At 48.7% G+C, this 12,324-nt stretch overlaps 2 protein-coding genes across 2 annotated transcripts; one reads left to right on the plus strand and one right to left on the minus strand.

The window, feature by feature from the left end:
• Positions 1 to 4,017: 4,017 nt before the first annotated feature.
• EDB91DRAFT_1242451 (uncharacterized protein) lies at positions 4,018 to 7,043 on the plus strand (the record flags this gene model as incomplete). Its single annotated transcript, XM_041322183.1, has 6 exons — positions 4,018 to 4,114; positions 4,174 to 4,401; positions 4,458 to 4,516; positions 4,567 to 5,187; positions 5,241 to 5,474; positions 5,523 to 7,043. The coding sequence occupies 6 exons, from the start codon at positions 4,018 to 4,020 to the stop codon at positions 7,041 to 7,043; spliced, it is 2,760 nt and encodes a 919-aa protein (XP_041183963.1).
• A 538-nt stretch (positions 7,044 to 7,581) lies between these two features.
• On the minus strand, positions 7,582 to 9,820 carry EDB91DRAFT_283296 (uncharacterized protein). The gene is made up of 16 exons (XM_041326708.1): positions 9,572 to 9,820; positions 9,444 to 9,509; positions 9,355 to 9,384; positions 9,193 to 9,299; positions 9,103 to 9,142; positions 8,972 to 9,044; positions 8,889 to 8,922; positions 8,819 to 8,832; positions 8,757 to 8,761; positions 8,574 to 8,702; positions 8,504 to 8,524; positions 8,412 to 8,452; positions 8,312 to 8,364; positions 8,234 to 8,241; positions 8,121 to 8,182; positions 7,582 to 8,025 (listed from the first exon to the last, which is right to left on the minus strand). The coding sequence occupies exons 1-16, from the start codon at positions 9,643 to 9,645 to the stop codon at positions 7,748 to 7,750; spliced, it is 1,035 nt and encodes a 344-aa protein (XP_041183964.1). The 5' UTR covers positions 9,646 to 9,820; the 3' UTR covers positions 7,582 to 7,747.
• Positions 9,821 to 12,324: the final 2,504 nt, after the last annotated feature.

A 12,324-nucleotide genomic window follows, 5' to 3' on the forward strand; every position in this document is an offset into this window, starting at 1 on the left:
AGACTTGGTGGCTCGAGTATTCTATCAGAAACAACAGGCCCTCTTGAAGAAGGTTCGCAAAGGCTACTATGGAAAGGTTGCAGGATTGGTGTACACCATCAAATATCAGAAATGTGGTCTGCCTCACATGCATCTCCTCATCTTCCTGGATCCAAACGACAAGATATGCACAGTGGAACAGATCGATTCATTCATCTCTGCCCAGATTCCTGATAGAAACATTCACCCCCAACTCTATGAGGCCATGGAAAAATACATGCTTCATGGCCCTTGCACTCCACAGCATTGCTTGGAGAATGGATGGTGCAAAAAACATTTTCCAAAGTCATTCTGTCCCCAGACGTCCATGAAGGAAGACGGCTATCCAGAATATGCAAGACCTGATAATGGCCGCACCATCCAGAAGAATAACAATGTCTTCACCAACAAAGATGTTGTTCCTCACCCCCCACAACTGCTGGTGGAATTCAACTGCCACATCAACCTGGAAGTCTGCGCTTCTATCAAGTCTGTCAAATATATCCACAAGTACATCTACAAAGGAAACGACCGCGCCACTTTGGAGATGAGAGGAGCGGTGGACGAGGTCAAATCCTATCTTGACTCCAGATATATCAGCTCGAATGAGGCTGCATGGCGCATCTTTGAATTTTCCATGCATTATGAATGGCCCTCCGTCTACCGCTTGCCAGTTCATCTCCCAAATGAACAAATGGTGGTCTATGACCCTGCAGAAGATGCCCAGAACGTTCTTGAGCGTGCAGCAGCCAGGGAGACTTGCCTCACTGGATGGTTCAAAGCCAATGCCAATGCCGACTTGGTGGCAGCTGGAGCCCATGACCACCTATACCAAGACTTTCCCTCAAAATTCGTGTGGACCAAGAATGCCTGGAAGACACGCCAGTATGGAGCAGCAATTGGAAGAATGTATGCTGCTGCACCTGGCTCTGCAGAGCGCTTCTATCTGAGATTGCTTTTGACTGTGACAAAAGGTATGATGTCTGGAACAATTTCTATCAATCAAACTTACCGTGTTTTGTTTTTCAAAGGGGCTACCTCCTATGAACACCTTCGTACTGTCGATGGTGTTCTCTGCCAGACTTTCAAGGATGCATGTCAGTGAAGGGGTCTGCTTGATGATGATAATGAATGGATCCAGTGCTTGCAGGATGCCTCTCATATGCGCACTGGATATGGTCTGCATAATCTCTTTGCCATCATCCTCCTCCACTGCAACCCTACAAGCCCTCAAGAGCTTTGGAACCACTTCAAGGACAATCTCTGTGATGATCTGCGCCCCCGTCTCACTCGCAATCCATATAACATGCCCAACCCTACTGAACACAACATTCATGACTACAGTCTCTATCTCATTGATAATGTGCTTTGCAAAAATGGAAAGTCTTTGGAAGCCATTCCTCACATGCCAGTACCTCAAATGGCAGCAAGATGGGGGGCCATTGAGGGCAACCAGCTGATTGCTGAGCAACTCCAGTATGACCCGGAGGATCTTCAGGCGATAGTGGATAGAGGAGTTCCTTCTCTCAATGAAGAGCAGAGGGCGGTCTTTGATGCAGTGGTTGATGATGCAATGCATCGTAATGACCAAAGACCTGGACATACATACTTCATCCATAGTGCAGGTGGATGTGGCAAGACATATCTCTGCAAACTCATCGCTTCAAAAATCTGTGCTGAAGGCAAGATCGTCCTATGTGTGGCTTCCTCTGGAATCGCTTCTCTCCTCCTGCCAGGCGGACGTACAGCTCATTCGCGATTCAAGATCCCCATTCCCATTCATGAGGATAGCTCATGTAACATCAATAAAGGAGATGTTGTCCATGAGCTTCTCAAGGCCACCTGTCTAATCATCTGCGACGAAATTCCTATGCTACACCGTCACAACCTGGAATGCCTTGATTGCACGTTGCGCGATCTTCTGAACGTCGATGCTGACTTTGGAGGAATAACCATGCTCTTTGGAGGAGACTTCAGACAGACACTGCCAGTGGTGCCTCATGGATCCAGGGAGCAGATAGTGGGTGCTACCTTTTGCAGATCTCGCCTCTGGCCCAAGGTTCATATCTTCCACCTCAAGAGAAATATGCGTCTGGGTCAAGATCCTGATTCCGATCGATTTGCACAGGTGCTCCTTGAGATCGGAGCTGGTAAGGGCACAGATGGAGATGGCACAGTGACCCTCCCCATTGCACGCTGTGGCAACAATAATGTGCAGTCTCTCATCAATGCCCTGTACTCTGAAATTCTGCTCCCTAACCATCCTCCCTTGAATGATTCCTACTTCCTCGATCGCACCATCCTCTCCGCAAAGAACACCGATGTGGATGAAATCAATACCACAATTCTTCAATTATTCCCTGGAGAAAAGGCAGTCTTCACCAGTGCAGACTCAGTCACTGAGAAAGACTATGACTACATCCCCGCAGAGTTCCTTCATACCCTCACCCCATCAGGCTTTCCTTTGCACAGATTAGAGGTCAAAGCAGGCGTTCCTCTGATGCTCTTGCGCAACTTGGACCCCTCACAGGGACTCTATAATGGAACTCGCATGATCCTCCTGTCTTGGACCACGCGCATCCTCAGGTGTCACATTCTTAGGGATGGAAATGATGAAGCTCGGCATCAAGATCAGAACACCGTGCTGATTCCTCGGATGACTCTGGAGGCGAGTTCTGAAGAAAACCCCATTCCTCTCAAGCGGCTTCAATTCCCCATTCATCTTGCATTTTCCATGACAATCAACAAGGTTCAAGGTCAGAGTGTCAAGTGGGTTGGCCTTGATTTGCGTACTCCTGTCTTCAGTCATGGACAGCTTTGTGTGGCTTTGTCTCACTGCACTCATCCAGAGAGAGTGTTTGCTATTTTCCCAGAGCATGAAGAAGGCACAAAGACGACCAATGTTGTGTATACAGAAGTACTTAGAGGACTGACTGATTCTATTGCTGATTGATTTACATATTATGTACTTTTATGTTGTATAGTAGATTGTACCTTTACTTTTGTCAAAATCCTGAATACTGCTCAAAAATGTAATTTATTTCAAAATTTTCAAAATTCTGCTATGATTATCAATTGTTAATTATTAAGTTTGTGAAGTTGCTTCCTGTGCCGAAGGCACAACGGGTGTGGGCTCGTAAGATTGGAACCTGCTGGATAAATCATTAAACTCGTGTCGTGGACTCTCAACAATGCAAGCGCGACAAATACTTGCATTTCTGTTCCGTTCCCACTGCAGCTGTCACTCGCAAATGAGATGTATATTGCTTGCACGAAATAAAATTGAGTGGGGCTATTTGAATCATCTTTCTCTTGGACCTCTGGCTGATGTTTTCGAATAGCATTCACCAAGCACGGATACTCTAAATCTGACCACTCCACAAAGTTTGATTCTTCGACATCCGGAGTCCAGCTTTTGGGGAACCAGTGTTGAAGGTTCCCCTTCAATCGTCGTCCTAAAACGCTGGAAATCCGAGCGGCAAGATCCTCCGAGTCGACTATTCTATGTTTACAGGAGACGCCAAATCGCCATCGCCTGCAAAATTTCTGACCAGCACTAAAATTGTCGCCGCTGGAGTCACGGTATGCGTGCTATTCTATCGCACTGGGGCAGGACAACAAAGTCATTTCGATACAGGCGCCACGAAGTTGATAACCACAGGACTTCGGTATGGATATTGACCGGTCGACAAATGTATAAGATTTCTCGCGGCGAAGTTCAACCACGGCGAGATCCTCCGAACTTCGGAGGGTACACGATGCATATTACCATTCATCGAGTCCTTAAATTCCCTTGCCTGGAAGACGTTCTGCAGTTCATCGCAGGAGCTTCGGCATGGCGGCGCAGGGTCTCACGACCTTGAGTCCTGTCTACGCATCTGCATGATCTGAAATGGCTTGCTTTTAGCTGGAACTGTTGTTCTAGGCGTCAAAATCCAAGTATAAGACGTTCAAGGATGCATGGGCGATATCTCCACATTGTCTCGTCACTGCACAACTATGAACATCTATGCAGGCATCGTATATCGCTCCCTAGACCGACGTCTTCTTCATTTGCCACTTCAAGAGGTCGACGTGAGAGTATGGATGGTCGACGGTGAGCGGAAAAGTGATACAAATGCACCACCACTAATCAGTATTCCTCTTTCCTCCTAGTCTCTGCGAGGGTTATGCTCTCTCAAGTGTTCGTGAATACGTCAGAAAGCCCTACCAGCAGGGCCAAATACGTGTTCCCTCTTCCAGCGAGGGCCGCGGTTTGTGGTTTTGAACTCGAACATGCCGATGGTCAGGTTATAGTCGGTGTCGCCAAGGAGAAGTCAGAAGCTGCGAGCAGCACATTAGGTGCCCGAAATACTGCAGGACATGTTGAATGGGTGACGGAAGGTAGTATGACACATTATGACGATCTTGGTGAGCGCTGACCTTGACCTTTGATCCAGTATTCACGATTTCAGTTGGCTCAATTCCCGCACGGCAGAAGGTTACCGCAAGGTTGACGGTGAGTGCACTTTCGGGTCGTTATGAATGCATTATTGATGAGCGAGCCAGTTTGTAATGGATCTTTTGGATGAGGGAAGACGAGACCATGTCTGTCTACAGCTTCCAATGGCCATCGCTGAACGACACAGCGATACACCAGCAGCCATGCTCGATGGGTTCACGACTAATGAAAGGACGCGTGTTCAAATCGCCGTGGACGTTCAAACCAGCGATATGATTCAGGACATATGCAGCCCTACTCACCCGATTTCTCTCCTGCGCTACAAGACGCGTGCCGGACAACAGTCTGAACGTCGGATGACCGCAACTTGGGCATCTACGACGTTCCTAGATCAAGACTTCGTGTTGATGGTGCATGCCGTCGGCCTCGACCAACCTCGATGTTTCGCCGAAGTCGATCCCAAACATGCGAATACCATTGCCATGCACCTCTCCTTTGTACCGAAGTTCACCATGCCACGCGTCTCTGCACAAGAGTACATCTTCGTCATTGATCGCAGCACGAGCATGAGCGGAGCCTCAATGGAGACTGCTAAGCGCACGCTGGATCTTCTCTTCCACCTGTTACCGGACTCAGATACAACTTTCAATATGTTCGGCTTCGCGAGTGAGGTTGATGGTATGTGGGAGACAAGTGCGCCATTCAGCGAAGCAACCATGCAAGATGCGGTAATCGTGTTCTGTCTCCGTCTAGAGCAACTAACACTGAGCGACTTGTGCAGATATCGAATATACAAGCCATGCAAGTGGATGTCAGCGGAAAGGACACTGCGAATGCCCTACAGTCTGCTCTTGCGTCACGTGATCGCGATCGCCCAACTACGGTATTCGTCCTCACTGACGGAGACATACACGTTGGAGTGGGGCAGCAAGAGGGCATTTTTGCGCGATGTCGTAGAGTAGTGACACAAGTCTTGTCGAGAACCAAGCGCTCGAGGTCATCATCCGACTCTAATGTGTGTCTGATGTCAATCATGCCCGTACTCAAACTGATGATAAACCAGTCCTCTGCAAACCTCGACCCATTCAAGGTGGTCTCCGCGGCTGTTAATGGCTGCAGGCCCGAAGCACCTTTGAGGGTGTTTACCCTCGTGATCGGTGAACGTGTCTCATCAGCCATGTGCGAGCGCCTTGCTCGCGAAGGCAGGGGTGAATGTCTATTTGCTGTTCAAGCCGAGGACGTCGTAGCGAAGTGCGCAAGGCTTCTGAACGCTGGTCGAACACACCTGATCGAGAGCATCACGGTTGATTGGCACGGTTCAGGGAACCCACCAGCTGTCAACTTCTCACCCTCGAGTCACCATTACTTGCTTCCGCCCAGCACTGTGCAGCTGGAGCCACCGCATCTGGTGCAGCAGGCCCCGCATAGGATCACGAAGGTATTACCCTGGATGCGCTTCAATGTCTTTGCAGTCGTTGCATTTCGATCGATCCCTCGTGAAGTGAGGTTGCGTGCCAAGGTTGAAGGCTTGGCAGGGGTTCTCGAGCTCGTGGTGCCTGTCACGACAGTCAAACAACCATTCAAGGATGAGCCGTCCATACCACTCCTGCATACTATGGGTGCACGTGAATTGATGAAGAACCTCGCAGAAGGTAGGGCACCGCTTCCCGAACCTATGGCACCTGCTTCGAATGAGGAGGTTCGAAAAGCGGCGATCGTCCGCTTAGGACTTGAGTACCACCTTGCGAGCCAGTACACGTCTTTTGTTGCCATAGAGTCCCAAAGGGAGACAGCGAGGAACCAACTGTGCGGTTCGACGTCTTGGCAAAGGTCTCAGCGTCGCTATAGCGATGCACCACAGCAACCTCTGGAAACAGATGTGATCACCGTGCAGACTGCTTTGGACAACTTGTCTCAGGTTGTTTCCGCGGTATTCAGTTTCTTCTCAGATACTGCCCCGACAAACCCAAGACACCAGAGGCCGATTCCCGGCACATACTATTCCACTGCACAATCCCATTCGAGCTCGCTGCTGAGTCAGAGTGGACGTTCATTTCAACACGACAACTCGAGCACGGATACATTCTCCACGCTGAGTTCATTGGAAGGCTCTTCCACTGATTCTCGATGGACCAATTCTCGGTCGTCTAGCCCCGAAGATCCAATCCAACGCGTCCCATCACCAGTCTTCGATCCAATCCGTAACACGCGTCTGAGGGCACGACTCCCAGGACGTGCAGCACAACCACAGGTATCCGGGCCTCGCCCCCCACCCGTTCCCAAGGAAGTGTACGCTCTCATCTCGCTACAGAATTACGATGGCTCGTTCACGCCGTCGCCTCAACTGGGGGCGCTTGTGGGTGTCGAAATATTGGGAAAAGCGGCAGACCTGCAGGTCGATGGGAATATATGGGCGACTGCGGTCGTGGTCGCGTACATGAAGTATCATCTGGGTGCGCAGCCGGATTTTCTGCATGTGCTGCTGAGTAAGCCTCTGGCGTATGTTGAGGGAAGGGGTGTGGGCTTGCTGGTCGGACGAGATTTTTTTGACTTGGTGGCGATTGCGGGGCGGTCCGTGGGTTAAATTATGGTGACTTTTGCGAGATACGATTGTTTCTTGTCAAGAGATTTTGTGCTCGCGCTCTTAATTTGATCTGGCTTCAATGACTTACTAGAGCGTGAAGTCAACCCGACGCCGTCCTCTTTTGCGAATTCCACGCACTGGCAAAAGAATGGGAGACAAACCCCGCCAACAGCAGGAAAGGTTGAACAGCGACAAATATATGTGCTTCTTTGTTGCGAACGAGGACGACCTGACTTACTACTAAATTGAGCGCATAAATAGTGACTGCTATCCTCATCGAAAGCTGGGACCACCCTGTTACGAGTCCACATGAGATGCATATATGATGCTGAAATGTCTGGGGAGGTTAAATTCCGAATAGGAGTAGTATATAACACAAGTTAGCCGGTACCGCTCACCTGGATTTGTTTGTGAAATTGTAACATCATCCTTGTATGTCAATGATCACTAGCTGTTTGCTCTCAGGGCCTGTTGCGTTTGCCCCGCGCTAGCTCTGCTGTGCTGAACGTACTTGGGTCTGGATCATCACTTCATACACGGTATATATCCTATCTTAATCAATCAAAGGAGATGAAGTTTTTTGGATGGAAAAAATGTAGAAGGGAATAGTATGGTATAGTATAAAAGATATACGTTGATAGCAACGTAGATGGTATAAGTAGTCTTTGCTCTGCCTGTTACACACTATTGCCGGAGCCTCGGATTCATGTTACCGTCGGTTTCCCCCACGAATCCGAATGCTCAGGTTCATCACCGTAGTCTACCATCACCGAGCGCTCGACGCATACGCGTATACCGAGTTCCATATCGTTGCGATGCCCATTGCGAGGCGATGTGGACATGAACTCTGCATCAATGGGGCTTCTGGAACTTTTGGAGTGACTTTTAGACCCGAATTGCGAGCGGAGACCGGACATCACTTTCCGCGCAGGACGCGCGACGACCACGTTTTCCAAGTGATGGCCGTCTGACTCTGCCATTTCTTTGTGGGTGTGAGGTGAGCGGAGTGGGAGCAATAGAACGAATGAACATTGGACGCGTCAGCGGAAGATCAGTCAAGCTTGGAGTGGTACGCACCTCCTACATGGATAAGAATCCGTTGGCTCATGATCCACGTGACAGCATAAGCTATTGATGCCCTAAGGATGCATTCTGAGTGATCGGAATTTCTTTGACGATGCAAAACTTACCCTGCCGACTGATAATTGAAGCGAGCCAGTATATTTGCGCTGAGCTTCCAGGTTATATCGGTAATTAAACCTACGTACCTGAGTCTCGAAATCGGTCGTATGATAAAGGATGAGGTTCAACACGTTTACCGCTGAGGGAATGTTAGGAGGGTTATCGTCACAAGTAGAGTGTACTTGCCGGACAGCGCGATGAAATATCCAATGCCGTCATAGATCAAGCTAAATATGATTAACGATGCACATCGACTCTGCCAGTGGTGAAGGACTTACACCCGTACCAGCCGTTCCACTCTAACAACAATGGTTTAACGACCATAAAGCCATAAGAGAAAAGGCGTACCTGCTGCTAAGAGGATTATAACGCAGAAGATGCGTGATAGAAATCGTCAACATCACGAGATCATACGACATCACAGCGAGGTAGTAGAACCAGGTTGTCAATACTTTCCCAATATTTGCTGGGGTGCAGCTATGGTTCATGAGGATCTGCACAGCCCATACTGGTGGTAAATGAACCGCTTACTTTCCCTAAAACAAAAGGGATGCTGTTTGCGTGAGATCTCGTTGTGAGGAACAGTGACGTACTTCAACAACAACAGCTGTCGGTTTTAAAGTTCAGTGCGAACCCAAGATTAAAATATTAGCCAAAGCTTACGGGTGCGGTGAAATATATCAGTGAACCACTCTAGCTAAAAAGTATAAGAGAGAGGATATGATGTTTGTGTGGCAAGAACCTACCGAAACCGAAAAGAGGTATAGCAGCAACAGCGCGATTCCTATCCGCCTATTTCTCCTTGCAATATTGAATGTCCTACACGGTGTTCAAGTCTGTGCAGCTCGTAACCCACAAAAAATGCTACAGGACATACCTAACACCTAGGATGACCTGTGATACCATAGTTTGTAAGACTACAGCGTGGTCAATAGAGTCCTAGTGGGTGAACATCAATAGGACAGACTTTTGAAGATAGGCGCCAGAAGATAGTATTGTTGACACGCTTGTTGGGTAAAGGCAGTGGAGAAATATCCGTAATTGCTGAATGTCATGGTCAAGACACTAACATAGCTGCCTCAAATGTGAGCGGAAAAAAATCACACGACATAATGAGGACAAAACACACCGTATGAGAATGAATAAGGCGCAGGAAAGACTGAGGAAGAGTGAGCTTGTCAATAGTGGTACATGAAATTGCAGTGTATGTGTACGTACCTGATATGAACATTTGACGACTGTTTTCGGTAAAACCGCCACTCTGCGGGGAGAGTGATAATATAGCTAAACGTAATCAGTCAGAATACCGTGACAACTACGGGACACTCAATAAAAGAAAGACTTACTCGTAAAATGCAACGGAGATGGATGCTATTCGCAAATACTTCTCCGTACTATTTAAAAGTAAACGCCGTTCCATTTAATAGACAAAAAGCGTGTTGCTTCTAGTGAATATATGGTAGCTCTGCGTCTAGATGGTGTTCTTGACAGATTGAGATGGGAGATGAGGTAAAGTCTTGGAATATGGTATCAAAGGCTGCAGGCGAGCTGGTGACGGAAGGCTTCTGCGAATTGGGACTCTGACGCTCCGCTTTCGACAGGGAAAGGAAGTAAGGCATTTTAAAGACATGTCATTGCTTTTCTACCAAAACCAATACTTTGAAATTGATTAAACCTGCTGGAGTAGTAGGCAAAAGAAAAGGGGTAAACTTATCCAGAGTCCTCGTCCTCGGCTCGATCAGATTCAGAGTCAGACACTGTAAAACTTTCGTGCAAGCCAGGTGACCGTATGCCAGCAAGCATGTTTAAGGTCCAACCTGTCAACGTCGCTGATGTAAGCAGGCATGGTAGTCAGCCAATTAAAATCGTTTATCGTTTATCGGAGTATAGTCAGCCAATCAAATTCGTTTTACTCGTTTACTTGGCCCCCACCCCAAGCTCTTGCAACCTGCGAGGATCGCACCCATAACCTAGAAATCACTGCAATATGTTCGAATCAGAAGTACTCTAGTTGATCATATGACACGTTGGTTTCAAAAAATCAAATACTCAGCGTATGCCGCAGTTTACCTCTAAGCAGGCAATAGTGCTATCCGTATTGATAGACATCGTGTAGAGACAACGACACCTATACCTGCCGATACTCACCTAAAACATATTGCTCCCTTCCTCACTATTATGAGTGGGAGAAGAATATCGTTGTGTACAACAACTGTACAACGACATCCGTACATCAAACGCAAATTCATACCCAGGCCCCAGGGTCACCCGAAGTATTCCAAGACAACCCTGCAACATCAGCCGCAGCGCCCGTCGCAGGACCTGGGCACTTCATTTACATAGCACTTAACCTACGGCATCGAACAATGATGCACCTTAAAAGACATTTCAAGGAACGTTCTCCGAGTGTCCACTATTCCCACTGTCTCAGCGCACAGCCCTCTGACTGATGATTGGATCACTGGTTTCGTGAGAGCAGTGCCTTTCGTTATGCAAGGCGAAATGGCAGCTCGCTGCTTCAGATTCTCTCTTGCGCATTGTCGACAAACGCAGCAGCAACTTGCTGCATACATAGTTCCCAACCGACCAAAATCCTGCAAGCAGGCTTTCTCGTGAGCAACCTTGTGCACTTGTATTGACACAATTGAAGTGAAGGCAGATAGGCCCACCGACTTTGCCGTTGCCAGACAATTTGAAGATCCCAACAGGCTACCGTATAGCCCACGATCTGCCGTGGCTGATACCCCGAGCACAGGGATGCAAGATATGCAAGCAGGTGTGCCCCGTCAGACGATGCGAGGTCATACCAGCTGGGTACGAGATGTTGTGCACCTGCACGACGGGCGACACATCATAACATGTTCGGATGACACCTCACTCCGATTATGGGACCTGGAGAGCGGCGTACAGATCGGCGACGACTGGCGAGATGAAGGGGATGAGTCAGCAGTGTTCGCCATAGCATTGTCTCCGAACGGCAAGGCTGTTGCAAGCGGAAGCAGTGATGGGAAAGTGAGGCTGTGGGACGTCACGATGGGGAAGGTCGTTGCCAAATGGACAGGGCCTACTAAGTATGTGTGGTCAGTGTGCTGGAGTGCAGATGGTGAGCGAGTCATGAGCGGATACCACAAAGGGATGGTAAGAGTGTGGGATGTCAAGAGCGGCAAAACCGACCTAGCAATCACAACCGGGCACGAGACTGTGTGGGCGGTCATGTACTCGCCTGACAACACAAAATTTGCGACGGGTGGATCCGACGAGGATGCAGTGAAAATATGGAATGTCAAGACAGGCGAGCTGCTCGCCGCACTTGAACACGATTCACATGTTTACAACCTGACATGGACGTCGGACGGAAGGAAACTTATCTCCGCGTCATATTGCTCGATTACGATCTTCAACACAGCCACATGGCTGCAGATCGGCATCCTTGAGGGTCACACAAACTGGGTTCGCACCCTCTCATTGTCTCGGAGCAACCGCCTCCTTGCGAGTGCATCAGGGGATAAAACAACGCGTTTGTGGAATCTTGATACGAACCTCCCAGTCGGTCCACCCCTCCAACACGAAGGAGAGGTGAAATGTGCAGCCCTTTCCTCTGATGGAAAGCTGCTAGTCACCGGTTGCCGTGACCAACATGCGTATGTATGGGGCAGCTATAACATCCTAGAAAAAGCGGACCTTGAAGGCCTGCTGTCCGTTGCTGATGCGAGTATATCTCATGGTTTAGTACAGCACAGGCTAATTCCCACTCGCAGGTCCCAACTGGAACATTGTTAATGGAAGTATGTGACGGGTTTTCAACCTTGTCTATGATTTGAACATTGGTTTTCTAGGCGGATGATACGCAAGGTCCAGCTCGGCTTGAGAACGCCCGTCAACCGCTACAAGGGTACCTGATTGACAACACTCAAGATAATATTGTTCATGTGTGTTGCCATCATATCGATTCACCGGCTCTTATTCTGACCTCTATGCTCTTAGCCCTCCACGACGTCTCATCATTCCGACACCGATGACACAGCCCGACTCCAGCAACGCTCCAGGCAAAATTCCATTTCTCATCATGGCCTTAGTCTTGTAGGAGTTGCTGCAGTGC

The sequence above is a fragment of the Suillus paluster genome (assembly GCF_016628075.1).
Source record: "Suillus paluster strain FC165 chromosome Unknown EDB91scaffold_2, whole genome shotgun sequence".
Classification (NCBI taxonomy): domain Eukaryota; kingdom Fungi; phylum Basidiomycota; class Agaricomycetes; order Boletales; family Suillaceae; genus Suillus; species Suillus paluster.

Bases quoted from the DNA above. Each gene is read 5' to 3' on its own strand.
- EDB91DRAFT_283296 (XM_041326708.1), bottom strand. From the start codon at position 9,645: ATGGAACGGCGTTTACTTTTAAATAGTACGGAGAAGTATTTGCGAATA. The intron at 9,385-9,443 runs GTACGTACACAT...ACTCTTCCTCAG, and splicing joins TCGTCAAATGTTCATATCAG to TCTTTCCTGCGCCTTATTCA. The intron at 8,026-8,120 runs GTGCGTACCACT...ACACCCACAAAG, and splicing joins GATTCTTATCCATGTAGGAG to AAATGGCAGAGTCAGACGGC.